Source organism: Microtus pennsylvanicus, chromosome 2 (assembly GCF_037038515.1).
Source record: "Microtus pennsylvanicus isolate mMicPen1 chromosome 2, mMicPen1.hap1, whole genome shotgun sequence".
In the NCBI taxonomy this organism is placed as follows: Eukaryota; Metazoa; Chordata; class Mammalia; order Rodentia; family Cricetidae; genus Microtus; species Microtus pennsylvanicus.
In genome coordinates, this window is record NC_134580.1 from 67,897,405 (window position 1) to 67,916,583 (window position 19,179).

General features: G+C 43.0%; 1 protein-coding gene across 2 annotated transcripts in view; it reads left to right on the forward strand.

Annotated features, from left to right (window-relative positions):
* Agbl2 (AGBL carboxypeptidase 2) overlaps window positions 1–19,179 on the forward strand; it is a 56,299-nt gene that overhangs the window by 3,522 nt on the left and 33,598 nt on the right. The window contains exons 5-10 of one of the 2 annotated variants that reach the window (XM_075963663.1): window positions 2,068–2,202; window positions 4,202–4,255; window positions 5,739–5,924; window positions 12,736–12,843; window positions 13,977–14,130; window positions 16,792–17,574. In XM_075963663.1, coding sequence (XP_075819778.1) covers window positions 2,068–2,202; window positions 4,202–4,255; window positions 5,739–5,924; window positions 12,736–12,843; window positions 13,977–14,130; window positions 16,792–17,574 — 1,420 coding nt within the window. The remainder of the gene's footprint in view (window positions 1–2,067; window positions 2,203–4,201; window positions 4,256–5,738; window positions 5,925–12,735; window positions 12,844–13,976; window positions 14,131–16,791; window positions 17,575–19,179) is intronic. The other variant, XM_075963665.1, reaches the window with a different exon arrangement.

Below are 19,179 nucleotides of genomic sequence, written 5' to 3' on the forward strand. Positions count from 1 at the left end.
ATGTATGTATGCTTACTCTGTCCATGTCTGGTACCTTTAGAGGCCAGAATTTGAGTAACAAATGGTTGCAAAGCGCCTGTGGATCCTCTGAAAGAGCAGTAAGAGTCAGAAATTTAGATCATCCTCAGCTACAAAAAGACAAGGAATTTCACTTTTATTACATATCTTTTGTGTTTGTGAATGTGTGTTCACACATACCATTGTTCCCACGTGGAAGGTCAGAGAGCAATTTTCAGGAGTTGGTTCTCTCCTTCCAACATCACCCCCAGTGATTCAACTCAGGTTCTCAGGCCTTGCAGCCAGGACCTTTCCTCCCTGAGCCATCTTCATCTTGCCAGCCAGAAATTAATTTTCTTTCTTTTTTTTTTTTGTTGTTGTTGTTTGAGAGAGGGTTTTTTTGTAGCTTTGGAGCCTGTTCTGGAACTAGATCTTGTAGACCAGGCTGGCCTCAAACTCACAGAGATCTGTCTGCCTCTGCCTCCTGAATGCTGGGATTAAAGGTGTGCGTCACCACCGCCCAGCCCAGAAATTAATTTTCTAGTGTGACATTTTGTTTTGGTTTTGGTCTTTTGAGATGGGGTTTCTCTGTGCAACAGCACTGGCTGTCCTGGAACTCACTTTGTAGACCAGAACAGCCTTGAACTCAGAGATCCAATTGCTGCCTCCTAAATGCTGGAGCTAAAGGCATGTCCCACCATGTCCCATGAGTTTTCATTTTTGTTTATTTATTTTTTGGTCTTTTGGAACAGGGTCACTTGTAACCCAGGCTGGTCTCCACCTCAATATATAGCTTTATTGTCTTGTTTATTTTTGCAGTTCTAGAGTGCAAGCCTGGGGCCTTGCACTTATTAGGAAGGTGTTCTACTACTGAACTAGACCTACAACTCCAGGTGTTTGCCTTGCACTTATTAGGAAGGTGTTCTACTACTGAACTAGACCTACAACTCCAGATGTTTGCCTTGCACTTATTAGGAAGGTGTTCTACTACTGAACTAGACCTACAACTCTAGATGTTTTGAGACAAAGTCTTGCCATGTAGTCTAGTTGACTTTGAACTTACAATCCTACTTAATCTTTGTCTATCCACCATGGCCAGCTTAATATTGATTGTAATTCTGATAACCTTGTTCAACATTATTATTAACAATTTCTACTTTAGGACTAATTTGTTGAAAAGAGAACTTCAGTTTGTCAGATTCATTCAGTGTCCTTAGCACAGAAAGGCTTTGAAGCGGAATGTGCCGGTGAATGCCTTAATCTTGGCATTTGGGAGGCAGAGGCAAGAGGATCTCTATGAGTTTGAGGTCAGCCTGGTCTATATAGTGAGTCCCAGGACAGCCAGGGCTTTATAATAAGACCTATATTTTTTTAAAAAAGGCTTTTGGTACAATGTGGAATATTTACAAATATTTATACTGTGTGAATATATGTCTCTGTGATTGGTTTAATAAAGAAGCTGGCTGGCCAATAGCTAAACAGGTTAAGATTAGGCAGGAGAGCCAAACTGAGAATGCTGGGGGGAAGAAGGGCAGAGACTGGAGTCACCAGTAGAAATAGAGAGAAGCAAGATGAAAATGTACCAAGTCACATGACAAAACATAGATAGGAAATGTTAAAAGTTGGTTAGTAGTAAGCCTGAGCTATTGGCTAAGCATTTATAATTAATATAAGCCCCAGTGTGTTTATTTGGGAGCTGCTGGTGGGACAGAAACTTCTGCCCTCAGTACAGTACTTTGCTCCCACTCCAGTACCCGCTTTCACTTGGCTTTGGCTCTCTTAGCATTTCTTAGAACCACTGAGTTTTTCTGCCTTCTGAACATTATTCTAAAACCAACACTATATCATGGTGTTCATCTCTACTCTCTTTCCTCTCTTGCCAAATGGGAATCATTATTCTCACTTTGCATAAATTTCAATGTGAGAGATCTTTTAAGAATGGGATATTATTATAAAAGCTGGTGCTGAGCAGTGATGATAAAAGTCATGGTTTGAGTGGTTGGGTTGCTATAGTGATCCCATCCCTAGAGATACTGAACAAACAACTTGAACTAAACCACTTACTCTTAGCCCAGAAAGGCAATCTACCAAATTCTGCTGCTCATCAGCGTGTTTGGAAGACTAGTCCTCGGTACATGTTGAATGGCTCTTTTGGAGAAAGAGACAATTTGATCTCAGACACCTTGGAAAAAGAGACATTTCTATGTGAGTAACCCTTGCACCCTACCTACCCCCACCCAGAAACCTTACTGCCTTGAAACTCTAGGAACCTAAAAGAACAAATGTAGGAGAAGTCAAGCAAGCAGACTTTTGATTTTTGGTTTATTTGTTTCGTTTTGTTTTGTTTTTGAAAGGGGTATTGTTTCATGTATTTTATATTTTGTTGTATCCGCGTCTTGGTGATGACTACCAGGTCCCATACGGCCTACTCATCCATGCTTGGAGGGAAGGCTGAAGATTAAGAAAGAGATAGTCAACAGTCGTGAGGGCATCCAGGAAATACTGAGATTCGCCTCATATTTATTTCTCATAGCCTTTATATACCTCAATCTAGAAAGGAGGGGGAAGGCAAAAGGCCTCTTTACCAAGATGCAAAGAACAAAGTAATTACCTTCTCAATACCCCACACATTAAGAAACCACACCCAGTTCAAACCACCATCATTGGCTTTCTCATTGACCTCCCAATTTCTTCTCTTGTTCCAATTACCTTCTCCAAATCTATTTTGAGCATAGCAATGTCCTTTTTTAACATACAAATATAACTATATCTCTCTTTTTATTTAAAATTTTTGATCAAAACAAATTCAAATGCATAGAATATAATGCTAAACATTTTTAGAACAAAAGTTTAAATTTGTTTCTAGAATCACAGGTGCATACCTCTGGAACTCACAGAGATCTGCCTGCCTCTGCCTCCCAAGTGCTAGGATTAAAGGTGTGCACCACCACCGCCTGGCAAAAATAAAATCTTTTTTAAAAGATTTATGTTGCGTGTAGTGGGGAATTCCTTAAGTCCCAGCATTTGGGAGGCAGAGAAGGCAAGTCTGTGAGTTTGAGTCCCCACTTCTACTTCACTCTTTTTTTTTCTTAAAGCCCAGGCTGGCCTCGACCTCACGATCCTCCTGCCTCTGCCTCCTTCAGCAAATCCTACCAGTGTGTGCCACCACAACCAGCTATGTCACTCTTTTTAAAGATACTGTTAGTATTATTTCTCATTAATGTGCCATAGTTATTTTACCTTCCTTTTTGATGATTGCCTTGGTAACTTTTGCCTTTCCCATGATTTGAACACAATGATGTAATGAATATATATATATATATATATATATATATATATATATATATATATATATATTCCATACAAACACACACATACACACATGTTAGGGATCAAACTCAGGGTCTTCTGCATGGCAAGCAACTGCTATATCTCTAGCTTTTGACTTTTTGAGACAGGCTCCTGCTATGTAGCCTTGGCTGGTTTAGGATTCCCCGATCCTCCTACTTCTATCCCCTGGGTACATTATAGGATTATGTGTATATTATGTGTATGTATATATATATATATATACATACACATATATCTTTTAAGATAATGTCTCACTATGTATCTCTGGCCTTAAACTCACAGAAAATTGCCTTCCTCTGCATCCCAAATGCTGGAACTTAAGGCATTCCCCACTACACCCAACATAAATCTTTTAAAAAGATTTTAATTTTGTCAGGCAGTGGTAGCACATGCCTTTAATTCCAGCACTCGGGAGGCAGAGGATCTCTGTGAGTTACAATGTTCATCCTGGTTCTACAGAACAAGTTCTAGGACAGCAGAGCTACACAGAGAAACCCTGTCTCAAAAGACAAACAAAAGGTTTTATTTCTGTTATTTTTAAGTTATGTACATGTGTATGTTGTGTGTGTATGTGCACATGTGTGCCCTTGATACCAGCGTTGGAGTTACTGAAAACTCGGCTGAACCCCAGTCCTTACAAGAGCAGCAGGCTTTCTTACCCCCAGTCAGCCCTCCACCCTCTGGCTTTCTTTTATTTTCATGTTGCCATCTTTTCAAATGTTTATTATCTCATTTATTAATTATTGGGTAAAGGTTTATATAGAGATTCAGGGGCCCAGTGTGGAGATGAAAAGTAAAAGGAGATGGGAGACAGTGGGCACAAAATAAACAAATGGTGCCTCCTTCTTTCTAGGGCCTACCTGTTTGTCTTCAACGGGGCACACGCAGATAGGTGCTGTGAGCAGAGGTATCGAACTTCAGATGAGTACAGCATGGACCTGAAATCCAGTTTGTCGGTTGCTTAACTATGGTTTTCTTTTTCTTTCTTTCTCTTTCTTTCTTTCTTTCTTTCTTTCTTTCTTTCTTTCTTTCTTTCTTTCTTTCTTTCTTTCTTTCTTTCTTTCTGGTGCATCCTTGGCACAGAGAAGCTGTCCTGAAACTCACTCTGTAGACCAGGCTGGCCTCAAACTCACAGAGATTTGCCTGCTTCTGCCTCCCGAGTGCTGGGATTAAAGGTGTGGCCGCCTCTGCCTGGCTACTAAAAGTTTTTTGTTTTGTTTTTAAGATTTATTTATTTATTATGAGTAGTGTTCTGTCTGCACATTTACCAGCATGACAGAAGAGGGCACCAGATCTCACTACAGATGGTTGTGAGCCACCATATGGGTGCTGACTGAGAACTGAACTCAGGACCTCTGGAAGAGCAGTCGGTGCTCTTAACCTCTGAGCCATCTCTCCAGTCCCTCTCAACCTTATTTTTGCTGAACCGGAAACTCACTGATTGGCTGCACTGTCTGGTCGGTGAGCTTTGGTGATCTACATCCCTCTGACGTACCCAAACTGGGATTACAGATGTGCATCTCCATGCCTGTTTCTTACGTGGGTTCTGAACATCTGAATTCACACTCTCATCCTTGCATAGCGCACAGTGTAATTGGTAATCCCCAGTTAAAGTGGGAGGGGCTAGAGGACAACGCTGAGTGCCGTCCACAAACGTCGGTCACCATGCTCCACAGTCTTGCCTGTGTTCTGGAGATTGCATTTAGGTCTGTGCGTCTTTCTCTAGGTAATTAAGTTTTTTGTGCTTTCCCCATAATGCCGATAGGAGAATTAAAGTCCTCTTTCATCACCTGAATGAATACAAAATAATAAGGCATGTTAAGTATTATGTAGCCCACTGTTGAGACCCATTAACTTGATTTTTAAAAATCTCGATTATGCAGAATTTTAACTTAATAGTTTATAATTTTATCTGTCATCATAGTCTATTTTTTTAACCTTTTTGTTGGTAGGGGTGGTAGTACAACAGTACCTTACTATATAGTCCCGGCTAACCTGGAACTCTCTGTGTAGACCAGGCTGTCCTTGAACTCACAGAACTGGGATAAAGATGTGCACTACCACACCCAGATTGCTAATGTCTTCATACACAGTTTAACATTATCTGATTGCTGTAGAAGAGCAGTAAAGGGGGCTGGAGAAATGGCTCAGCGGTTAAGAGCATTGCCTGCTCTTCCAAAGGTCCTGAGTTCAATTCCCAGCAACCACATGGTGGCTCACAACCATCTGTAATGAGGTCAGGTGCCCTCTTCTAGCCTGCAGGCATACACACAGACATAACATTGTATACATAATAAATAAATAACTAAATAAATATTTTTTAAAAAAGAGCAGTGAAGCTCTCGAGGTGAAGAGAAAGTTGTTCATTTATTTCTTCTTCCTTTTGGCAGATTCACTTATGCTGAGTTCACCACTTCTTAGGAGCAGGCAGCTTCTTTGTGATGAACTAGATGAAGTGAACCCGCGTCTTCGAGAACCCCGAGAGCTCTTCTCATTTTTCTCTAGCCAAGGGCCATTGCAGGCTCCAAGGTGGCCGATAGAGTGTGAGGTCATCAAGGAAAACATTCATCATATTGGTAATACAACTTGTGTGTGTCCCTGGTTCTTTATCTTACTTTATTACAGGGCTATCGAATGTAAAGTCACATGTGTACATAAATGCACGAGGACATGTTTTGTGTGTGTGGAAGCCTTATTCCTCAGGAGTCATCTCCCTTGATGGCTCTCACGTGGGTCTGACAGCCAGATAGTTCCCCAGACCCACCGCCCATCTCAACCTCGGCAGCACTGTGTGTTAGGGCTTCCCTTCCAGCTTCTCAGTGTTGTGTGAGGGGATCAAGCCCAGGTCCTCATGCTTCACCGGGGGAGATGGCTCTCTAGCCCTTAAAATTGAGTCTTTCAGGCTGACGCGGAAGGCAAAGCAGAGTCTCCCTCTGTAAATGCACTAGAGCATAAACTGGAATGCTTCTGGTTTTAGGAGTTGGAAGACAGCTTCTTAGAGGCCTGTAGGCAGAGATCCATTTGTTAATATCCTGGCCACCCAGACCCGAAATAATCACACAGAATACCAATAGTTTAGGTGTATTTTTAGCTAGCTTTTATATCTTAAGTTAACCCATTCCTATTATTTTGTATTTAACCACAAGGCGTGTGGTTTGCCAGTAAGGTTCCCAGGCATCTGTCTCCTTCGGCAGCTAAGTGACTTCTCTCTGACTCTGCCTACTCTCTACATAGATCACATTTCCTGCCTGGCTATATCATGCCCTGCCATAGGCCCAAAGCAGCTTCTTCATTAACCAATGGTATACAGAGGGGAATCCCCCACATCACCTCCCCTTTTCTGTCTGGATGAAAAGAAAAATTTTAACTTTAACATAGTAAAATTACATTTAACAAAACATGTATCAACAAGAATTATAGTTACAATATTTAGTCCATTTACATTTGTCAAATCAAGGAAAATATTCTATCATCTATACTATCTTTGTGAGTCTAAATTTTATATCTAATTTATCTTTTATAATTATAACTATCTTATTTCAACTCCATCAAAGACTCCAGAAGGATATAATATTACCTAAATAAAGAGGAAGTGTATTGTAAGCAACTTCCAAAACTCTAGAATTGACAGAGACATCCTGCTGCCTGGACAGTCACCCACAGTTCTTCTGTATCATTGTAACATCCACCTTCAGCCCACAGGCCCAGAGTATCTGGCAGACTTTTCCATGAAGCAGGAAATTTGACAATCTCTTATGCCTTGCACTGGCAGTTTATCAGTTGCTTTCTTCTGTGTCCTGAGAATGTCTGGCAGTTCTCTCAGAAAGCAGGAACCCTGGAAGACTGTCTTGCCTCTTTTAGGCAACCTTAGCAGTCATTTTTCTGTGGGTCCTGCATGTCCAGTTTTCACAGAATACTATCAAGCAGTCCAGCCAAGAGCAGTTTCTTGCCCAGATGGCTAACCAGCTCCATAAGGAGCCTCTTCAATGCCCATCTTCCTCTTGGAGTAGATTGGAACTGACAGGAACAGATGTATCTCATGTCATGAAAAGTCCTACGTTTTTAAACATTTTAAATGCCATATTCTATTAATCTTTGAAAGGTTTGAAGAATAACTGTCTATCTGAAACATATCTAGAAAACCTGACTACAAGCTTGACTGTTATAGATGATTATCTATTAACCTGTATGTCTTAATTATACATTACATTTTAAATGAGCTGCACAAACACAATACCTTAATCAAGAGCAGAAATATACATATAACAAAATCAGCCTTAAATTTGTATCAATAAGCCAAGATCCATACCAATGAAAAGTATTCATCTCTACAGCATATCCCCCTTTAAATGTAAACAAACATTTATAAACAATAATTGGGAATTTGGGCATAGGCCAAATTTATCAATTCTTATGTCTGTTTTTTAGGCCTTTGTCAGTAGTATTCTGTCACTGAGCTCCACTCTTGGCCTGTGGACTCTGTGATGTAAGTGGTCCTATCTGCGAACTCTTGGTATGCAGTCTTTTGCATATTTTTTTCCAAGACAGGGTCTCACTACGTAGCTCTGTCTAGTGAACAAAGGCCTGAGTTCCATCTACAGCACCAAGAAAACAAAACAAAAGAAATAAACAACCATAAAGCCCAACTCTGCCATCCTCATAAAAAGTTGTAGTGGACTCAAAATAAAGTTAATAGTAAAAACTATATTCTGGAACTGTGGATGGACTTCATCACTTATATCAAGACGGTAAAATGCAGTCAAACCCAGGAGCTTACACAGCTCACAGCAACCTGAGAAACAGACCTGGCCCAGCAACTGGCTGCTTGTCCCAGCCCAGCGCCCATGCCATAGTTCACAACCAATTGTAATTTCAGTACCAGGAGGTCTGACACCATCTTCTGCCCTCCTAGGGCACCAAGCATGCATGTGGCACACAGGCATAAAGATATGCAGTAAAAACCATACACATAAAATAAAAATTAATTGAAAACTGAATTACAAAAACCTCATCACTTCTTACCACCTTGAAGAGATGAAACTGACATTGTCTTTTACCAAGTTCTTTCCTTCTATGTCCATTATGTCCATGGCTTTTATCAGTGACTACTATTAAAATGACATTTTAATGCTGGGAGTGGTGGTACAAGCTTTTTGTTTCTTTTTTTTAATTGATTTTTATTGAACTTTACATTTTTCTCTGCTCCCTCCCCAATTCAACCCTCCCCCCAAAATCACAGTTTCTCTCTCTCTCTCTCTCTCTCTCTTTTTGTCGTGACAGGGTTTCTCTGTAGCTTTGAAGCCTGTCCTGGAACTAGCTCTTGTAGACCACGCTGGCCTTGAACTCAAAGATGTCCTCCTGTCTCTGCCTCCTGAGTGCTGGGATTAAAGGCGAGCACCACCACTGCCCAGCCTAAGTCTTTCATTTCAATTTCAGCAGAGGCCGGCAGAACTCTGTGTGTTCAAGGCCAGCATGGACTACAGACTGTGTTCCAGGACATTAAGGACAATGTAGAGAGATTCTTCCTCAAAAACAAAACAAAACAAACCATACAAAAGGACAAAACGGCCAACACTTAAATTTATTGCTGACAAAACTTTATTTTCTCTGAAACAAAGGATGCTTGTTTTATGATAGAATTTTATTTATGATAGAATTTTATTTTTTTAGTTTGTTTAGTAGTAGAAACTGTGTTTCTGATACTGGAAAGATGGGTCAGTGGTTAAGGGCTTGTTTTAGTCATGACTAAAAGCAAGTTGGGGAGGAAAGAGCTCAGTCAGCTTACACTTCTACATCAATTTTCATCATCAAAGAAGTCAGGACAGGAGGCTGGAGGCAGGAGCGGATGCAGAGGCCACGGAGGGGAGCTGCTCACCAGCTTGCTCCTTATGACTTGCTCAGCCTGCTTTCTTACACCTCAGGACCAGCAGCTCAGTGAGGCTGGGCCCTCCCCCACCATCACTAATGGGTTGCCCGCAATAGGCTTGCCTACAGACAGATGTTATGGAGGCTTTTTCTCAACGGAGGTTCTCTCTTCCCAGATGACTTTAGTTTGTGTCAAGCTGACATAAAACTATCCAGCAAAGAGCTCCTGATTCTCTTCCAGAGGATCCAAGTTCAGGTCAGATGGCTCACAGCTACTTGGAACTCCTGATTCCAAGGGATCCTCTGCCCTCCATAGGTACCCGCATACTTGGCACACACACATCTGAACACAGTTCCCTTTCTTCCAAGAAACACAGGGTCACGTTGCAGCATTTATATTGACCTTTCTGTCATATTTTAAATTTTCTTTTTAAAATTTATGATTGGGGAAAAGGGAGATGGCTAACCAAATAATACCAATAAGCTGAGTTTGAACCCCAGCATCTTGTAAAAAGTTCGGTATGGTGGCAGACATCTGTAATCCCAGCACTCCCAGGAGACAGAGACAGAGCTGTTTGAAAGCTTGAGGTCTAGCCTTGAATACACAGTACGAGAGAAGAAGCCAGGGACACCGTCTTAAACATGAAGGAGATGAGAACAAACTCCTGAAAGCTGTTCTCAGAGCTCCTGTAAACACACACACACACACAAACATACACACAAACACACGCGCACACACACGCCCGCACACACACACGCGCGCGCACACACAAACACACACACGCGCGCACACACAAACACACACACATGCGCACACACACACGCGCACACACACAAACACACACACGCACACACAAACACACGCGCACATACAAACACACACACAAACACACACGCACACACACACAAACACACGCGCACACACACAAACACACGCACACAAACACACATGCGCACACACAAACATGCACACACACAAAAACACGCATACACACAAACACACACAAACACACACGTGCACACACAAACACAAACACACGCACACACAAACACACGCACACACACACGCGCACACACAAACACACATGCACACACACAAACACATGCGCGCGCACACAAACACACGCACACACAAAGACACACACACAAAGACACACATACACACACAAACACGACACACACAAATACACACAAACACACAAACACACGCACATACAATTCAAATTATTTTACTGGAGGCCAGCCTGGTCTACAAGAGCTAGTTCCAGGACAGGAACCAAAAGCTACGGAGAAACCCTGTCTCGAAAATAAAAAAAAAAAATGATTTTACTGTGTCTGTATCCAGTGCTGTGGTCACAGTCTGACCCTGCCATGCTAGGCGCATGCTCTTGCTTGGCACCTGGCTGTAGTTGTTGTGGGAAGAAAGTGGTGATTTATAAACAGGCTGGAAACTGGCAATGAGAATTAGGTTGGATTGAGCAACATTAGTCATTAAAGTAATGCTGAAGGCCATTAAGAGTATACAGCAGGCCGGGTGGTGGTGGCGCACGCCTTTAATCCCAGCACTCAGGAGGCAGAGGTAGGCGGATCTCTGTGAGTTCGAGACCAGCCTGGTCTACAAGAGCTAGTTCCAGGACAGGCTTCAAAACCACAGAGAAACCCTGTCTCGAAAAACAAAAAAACAAAAAACAAAAAAACAAAAAAAAAAACAAAGAGTATACAGCAGGTGACAACTAGTGCTCAACAGATGGACCCACCAGACAAATAACTCTGATGGGGAGCCCCAGTTGGAGATGACTGTGGATATAGATAACTGTTTGTCTCTGCCTGTAATTCTGTCATGTGCTATCATGAGTTCTCCCTAAAAATAACAATTTTGAGTATTTCTCCCCTGCTGTGTGTTTATCTCATTCCATCTACTGGGCACACACAGCTGTGGACGGTCAGGAAGATGCTTTCTGCTTAATTGAATAATTCTGATGAATAGTAATAATGCTAGGAGATTTTCATTACTCAGTCTGACATAGGAAAGCAATAGCATTCTCAGTCACAGAGACAGCTAATTCTAGACTTCAAAACGAAGTCAAAGCAATCTGGTTGCCCCTGGAGACGAATACACAAGGTCAGTTTCCCAGGTGTTTACTGCTGAATCAAGGTCAGGCTTGAAGAAACATCAGGAGACACAATTTTCTCATCAATGGACTTTCTGCACGTACTCCCAACCTCCAAGTTCAGCCAAGTGTTTATTATGTAAGTCCTGAATGTCAGTGTCACTTTCTGCCTGGGAACCCGGACCACTTAGAGCTACATGCATGACCAAGTGTTACCCACTGGCTGGTCAGCACAACCTCCCTTGCCTGAGAGAAACTGTGGGATCGGTTTGGCTCTGATTCTTTTTTTTAAAATATTTATTTATTTATTATGAATACAATATTCTATCTGTGTGTATGCCTGCAGACCAGAAGAGGGCACCAGACTCCATTACAGATGGTTGTGAGCCACCATGTGGATGCCGGCAACTGAACTCAGGACCTTTGGAAGAGCAGGCAATGCTCTTAACCACTGAGCCACCTTGGCTCTGATTCTTATTGTTTACTTAGGAAGTGCTGCGTGGCACTGAAAATGTGATTCATATCTGTCCAGAGGCTTTACTGTAAAAAGGAGAAGTAGGAGAGACGTGCGTATGCATGTGTGTGTGTGTGCGCGTTTGCGTCCGTGTGTGTGGTGTGAGAGTGTGTGTGCATGCGTGTGCGTGCGTGTGCGTGTGCGTGCATGCGTATGTGAGTGTGTATGAGAGTGTGTGTGTGGTCTGTGTGTATGTGTGAGGGTGTGGTTTGAGAGAGTGTGTGTGTGCATGCATGTGTGTGTGCGTGCATGAGAGAGTGTGTATGTGTGGTCTCTGTGTGAGTGTGTGATGTGTGAGAGAGTGTGTGTGTGCGTGCATGTGTGTGAGTATGTATGAGAATGTGTGTATTGTCTCTGTGTGTGCGTATGCATGCATGTGTGTGTGCGTGTGTGTGCGTGCATGCATGTGTGTGTGAGCATGTGTGTGAGAGTGTATGTGTATACTCTGTGCGCGCATGTGTGAGTGTGTTTGAGTGTGTGTGTGTAGTCTGTATGTGTGTGTGAGAGAGAGAGAGTTGAAAAGGAGGCGGACCTTAATGTACAGAGGGAGAAGTATGAGAGACGGAGAGAGAAGTGGTATGTAGCCGTATGTAAAGAGAAGTAACTGTGTAGAGAGACTGTCAAGAAAGAGCTTATTTAAGATGAAGTGAAAAAGAAGTTTGCCATCAGGAAAGTGTGTGCTTGTTCCTTTCTGCATTTCTTTATTGCCCTCGAAAGAGAAGAATTCTCCTAAGACCCCTCTGCTCTGAGAAGGCATTCTTTTCACTATGCTGAAAAGAATAGTGCAGTCCTGGGAGCTGGACTCACGACTGCAACAAAGTAATTATATTTTTATCTTAATTTTGATTGTGCCCTGTATATCATTCCTTATTCTGTACTTTTGTAAATATCTTTCAGAGTGGGTTCCACCTCAACCAGAATACTTCTATCAACCTACAGGAGACGAGAAGATGCCCGAGGTTGTGGGAGAAGAGCAAGGCACAGTTGTCTACCAGTTAGATTCAGGTACTGTCCGTCACAATGGGTGATTGACTAGGATAAAATTACAGCAAGCTTAGTGTGCACAGAGAAGTGGTTTTAATTTTTAAAAATGTATTTCTGTGTCTGTGTGTTTATGGGCATGCGTGCCGTGATGCACGTTTGGAGTCTGAGGACAGCTTAAGTCAGTCCTCCTGCACCTTTATGTGGGTCCCAAGGAGAAAACTGGAGTCATCAGACTAAGCTCCTCTACCCACTGAGCCATCTTGCCAGTCCTAAAAATGGTCTTATGTCCTTTTTTTTATAGCGATCATTTTTTATGAATAAGGGAGGGTTTATTTATGGAAAGAGGCACAACACAGCACGTACAGATAGAGGTCAGAGGACAAATTCTGAAAGTCACCTCTGTCCTTCTACCTTGTGGAAGCCAGGGTCTGAGCTCAGGTCGTCAGGCTTGATGGCAAGTTCCTTTGCTTTTGAACCATCTCACTGACCCTAATAGTGATTCCAAGAATTGACACCTGAATGATAAATAATCTATCTTTGCCTGTGTGGAGACCTTGATAGTCATGACTGATCACCTGGACATTTTCAGTAGTATATTTATTTATTCATCTATCCGTCTATCTGTCTATCTATCTATCTATCTATCTATCTATCTATCTATCATCTATCTATCTATCTATCTATCTATCTATCTATCTATCTATCTATCTATCTATCTATCATCTATTTGTTAATTTGTTTTTCCAGGCAGAGTTTCTCTGTGGCTTTGAAGCCTGTCCTGGAACTATCTCTGTACACCAGGCTGGCCTCGAACTCACAGAGATCCATCTGCCTCTGATTCCACCCAGCTCCCTGAGTGCTGGGGTTAAACCACCCAGTCAATACCAATAGCTTATTTTTAATTACTTTTAAGTGTTACTTTATGTGTATGGCTTTTTCCTGCATGAACAGCCTGAACTGGAGTCAGACGTAATCTGAGCTGCCATGTGGGTGCTGGAAATGGAGTCCGGCTCCTCTGAAGGAGCAGCCTGTGCTCTTAGCCACTGAGCCATCTTCCCATTGACCATTTAGGGGGTTGGGAGGACTCAGTGAAGACTTGCTGAATGAATGAATTCTGAGTGAACGCTGCCTAATGGTGTCTTTCTCATCGGCAGTACCCACAGACGGTGCCTACTTCACCAGTTCCAGAATAGGAGGCAAACGAGGGATTATCAAGGAACTTGCTGTTACGTTGCAAGGGCCAGAAGATAATACCCTGTTGTTCGAATCGAGGTTTGAGAGCGGGAATCTGCAGAAAGCCGTCAGAGTGTAAGTGACGGAGTCTGGAAGGTGCGGCTGCAGTGGCTGAGAGGGCGCTATAGGGGGCTCTCAGGAATGCAGACTGAGAAAGAGCGGTAGAAGACTTACTAAGGGGACGAAGAAGAATGGAATAATTATGACTAATTTCCCCAGAACGAAACACTAGGTTATTTCTTCTGCTCACAGAAGAAGGAAGAGCTTACGTAAAAGTTCTATAAACGGACCTGCAAGAGGACGCAGGGCAAAGTCGTGCGCACCTCATGCTTGACAACCTGAGCTCAATCCCTGGACCCCATGTAAAGGCGGAAGGAGAGAACCAGTTCCACAGAGTCGGCCTGTGGCCTTCATAGAGTTGCTTGTACACACAATAGTAATGATATATAAAATTCTAACATTTTTACTAGTAAAAATAATATTCGACATAAAAAGTCCTGTAGATAAGGACTGTTTGGTATGTGTCCAAATGCGTAATAACACGTATTACATGTATAAGTTAAACATGTGCCTCCTCTTGTTTGCGAAAGTCGGGCTCAGTGGCGTGTGCTTCTCTGTCGTTCCGCCTACTCAGGCTGTGGAAGGAGAAAGTTTGCTGAAGCCTAGAAGTTCAGTTGGTTATCTGTGTGTTCGAGGTTGGCCTGGTTTTCCTAGTGAGTTTCAAGGCTTTGTGGAGAGACCTTGCCCCAAAGCAAACAAAAACAGTTGAACCCAGGGGCTGGAACCACTTCTCAGCAGTTAGGAGCACTGTTACTCTTGTAGAAAGCCAGGATTCAGTTCCCAGAACCCGGATGGTGGCTCACAAACATCCGTAGCTTCATTTCCAGGGCATCTGACCCCCCCCCCCCCTTTCTGATCTTCACAGCCACCAGGTACACACATGGTGTATGTACAAACATCCAGGCATAACATTCATACATATGAATAAATCCAAAGAAAAATTTAAATTGAACCCAGTGCCTAACATATATGAAGCATATATCCTACCACTAAGCTATATTCCTGACCACTCCTTCCTTCCTTCCCTCCTTTTTTTCTTTCTTTCTTTTTCCCCCAACACAGGGTTTCTTTGTGCATCCCTTGCTGTCCTGAAACTTACTCTGTAGACCAGGCTGACTTCTTATTTCACTATGCATTTTCTTAATTATTGGTGTGATGGATCTTTTTCCCTTGCCTTGTACATTTCCTTTGGTGATTTCATTTTCCATCATTATTTCTTTGATATTTGGGACAGGATTTGCTATAGCTCTGAGACTGGCCTTAACTTACAATCCTCCTGCTTCAGGCTCCAAATGCTAGGATTCTATGTGTGCATGACTATGCCTAGTCCTTTAATAAAAACATTTCTCAGCTGAGCAGTGGTGGCGCACAGGCCTTTAATCCCAGCACTCAGGAGGCCAAGGCAGGCGGATCTCTGTGAGTTCGAGGCCAGCCTGATCTACAGAGCAGTTCCAGGGCAGACTCCAAAGCTACACAGAGAAACTCTGTCCCCAAAAAACAAACAAAAAATTCTCTTTTGAAGAAGAGGACATGCTGCACAAACGTGTGTCAGAGGGCAGCTTGCTAGTCGATGTTTGGAAAAATGTCAAGAAGTTAGCAGAATCTCCAAACATCCGATGCAGCAGTAAACCAGTCTGTTTGGCTTTTAAAAAAAATTGGAAGAATAATTTATTTTTTCTTTTATATATAAGAATTCTTTTTTTTGTTTTTTTGTTTGTTTGTTTGTTTGTTTTTCAAGACAGGGTTTCTCTGTGGTTTTGGAGCCTGTCCTGGAACTAGCTCTTGTAGACCAGGCTGGTCTTGAACTCACAGAGATCCGCCTGCCTCTGCCTCCTGAGTGCTGGGATTAAAGGCGTGAGCCACCACCGCCTGGCTATATAAGAATTCTTAAATACAATCTTTTCTCATTTTACATGACTATCCCTGTTCCCACTCCTTCCCCTCCTCCCGCTTCCTCCACCTTCCCTCCACCCCATCTCCCCATCCACTCCTCAAAAAGGGTAAGACTTCCCCTGGGGAGTCAATAAAGTCTGACACTTCACTTCCAGGAAAGACCAAGGCCCTCCTCCTTATATCCAGGCTGAGCAAGGTGTTCCTCCAAAGAGAATGTGCTCCTAGACGCCAGTTCAAGCACTAGGGATGAATCCTGGTCCCACTGCCAGTGGCCCCACAGCCTGCTCAAGCCTCACAACTGCCCCCCACATTCAGTTGGCCTAGTTTGCTCCTATGCAGGTTCTCCCACTGTCAGTCCAGAGTCAGTGAGCTCTCAGTAGTTTCTGTGGGTATCACCATCATGGTCTTGACCACTTTGCTCAGACAACATTTCCCTAACTTTAAAAAGCCTAGATAACCCAGGCTAGCCTCAAATCTCTGTATAGCCCAGGATGGCTTGCAAATTATGATCCTCCTACCTCAGCCTCCCAAGTGTCTGGATTGTAAGTATGTACAGCTCACAGCGAGACTGGAGACTTTCTCCTCAATCCCACACAAATTTTCCTTTTGCAAGTTTCACCAGTTTCTTATTTGACTCTGAGGAGTGGGTAAACCAGAAAGGACACAATTGCTGTGGAGGCAGCTGCAGTCAGTCCGTCTTCACAAGGAGAAAACAATATTGACCTGGGTTTGCTTTGAGGGGAAGGTGATGGGGTGTAGAACATTTTTTTCTTTTCATTGCAGAGGCGTCTATGAGTACGAACTCACCTTGCGAACTGACCTCTACACAAACAAACACACTCAGTGGTTTTACTTTAGAGTTCAGAATACCAGAAAAGACGTCACCTACCGCTTCACCATTGTGAACTTGCTGAAGCCCAAGAGCCTGTATGCGGTGGGAATGAAACCTCTTATGTACTCTCAGCTGGATGCTGCCTCCTACAATGTTGGCTGGAGGAGAGAAGGACAGGAAATCAAGTACTACAAGAACAACACGGATGATGGGCAGCAGCCCTTCTACTGTCTCACCTGGACCCTTCAGTTTCCGCATGACCAGGACACTTGCTTCTTTGCACACTTTTACCCGTATACTTACACTGACTTGCAATGCTATCTCTTGTCAATCGCAAACAACCCCATCCAGTCTCAGTTCTGCAAGCTCCGAGCTCTATGCAGGAGCCTAGCTGGGAACACGGTCTACTTGCTCACCATCACCAGTCCATCCAGGACCCCTCAGGAGGCAGCTACAAAGAAAGCTGTGGTGTTGAGTGCCAGAGTCCACCCTGGAGAAAGTAATGGCTCCTGGATCATGAGAGGATTTTTGGACTTCATCCTTGGCAACTCCCCAGATGCCCAGCTCCTCAGGGATATCTTTGTCTTCAAGGTGATTCCCATGCTAAATCCAGATGGAGTGATCGTGGGGAATTACCGGTGTTCACTGGCTGGAAGAGACTTGAACAGACATTATAAAACCGTTCTTAAGGATTCTTTCCCTTGCATTTGGTACACCAAGAATATGATCAAAAGGTGAGACCCCTTTGCTGATAATTCTGTGAATGCTATGAGCCTCAATACCAGCTACTCCTATCTATGAGGAGGATGGTATGGCTTTGGAGAGTCTTGGACTATGGGTACATTTTTAGACATTTAAATCACATTAGATCTTTAAAAGAACATGAGGCATGCATCAGCATATCTGAAGGAGACCCCCCCCCCGCATAGCAGGGGTTCCTTCTCAGGCCCCACATAGATACCTTGGTAGCCAGCTCTAGGAATGTAATCTAATGGTTTTTAGCAACACAGAGGGAACTGGGGAGGAGAGAAAGGCCTGCCAAAACCACATGCTAGAGTGGGCTAGTCCCTTCGATATCAACCATTTCACTTGCCCCACCCCCCACCCCTCTGGAATTGAATTTAAGGCTTAACACATGCAAGGCAAGCACTCTGTCATTGAGCATGTTCTCAATTTCATCTCATCTTGTGAGACAGAATGTCTCACTGAATCAGTGGTTGCACTGACTGACTATCGAGCCCCTGGGATCTGTATACCTCTCCAACCATCTTCTCCATGTTGAGGTTTTAGGCACTCACCACCATGTTCAGCATTTATATGGGATCTGAACTCAGGTCCTTGGGTTTGCATAGGAAGCACTTTTCCCACCGAGCCCTCTCTCCAGTCCAGTTATTTCATGTCTGTGTTTGATGCAGGGCCTGGTGTAGAATTCAGTATGTAGACCAGACTGGCCTCAAACCAGATTTGTCTCCCTCTGCTGGGATTAAAGGCTTGTGCCACCATGCTGGGTTCAGTTCTCTCTCTCTCTCTCTCTCTCTCTCTCTCTCTCTCTCTCTCTCTCTCTCTCTCTCTCTCTCTCTCTTTCTTGTTTCCTTCCTTCCTTCCCTCCTCCTCCTTCTTTATTTTTCTTCACTTCTTTCTCTTCTTCCTCTTCCTCCTCCTCTTTCTTTTTGAGACAGAGTTTCTCTGTGTAAACCTGATTGTCCTAAAACTCACTCTGTAGACCAGACTAGCCTTGAACTCAGATATCTGCCTACCTCTGCCTCCTGGGTGCTAGAATTAAGGTGGGCTCCACCATGCCCGGCCACTTGTTTCATTTTTAAGTCAAACAATTGGATGGAAAAGGTCAGGGAAATTTTGCTATTCATATAAAATTGTAATCATAATGAAGTTAGCAGTGTTTAAGTTGGAAATAACAGATACTATGATCAGTACTTTACACATTGGCCCTTTTAATGTTCCCACTAGCCCTATGGGCTAACACATGGTCAATATCTTCTGTTGCATGCAATAAGGAAATTGAGTTCCAAAACTTTGATATAACTTAAACAAGGTCTCAGACCTCACAAGCAACAGGATAACTATTTGGACATAGAATCTCTGACTCCAGGATCTGAGTCCCCTAATATCACCAAATTTTGCTTCTAATGAAGATAAAGTAATAAGTTAGCTTGCACTTTTCAAGCCTGTGTGGAAGCAGCTTGAAGCTATCGGATTCTAGCACCCATCTTAAAAGAGCTTCCATTCCACTATAGGCAAACACATAGCAGATAAGATACCAATGCCAGTTTCTAATCACACCTGTGTGAACAGATATGGGAGAACTGGTTTACCATTGA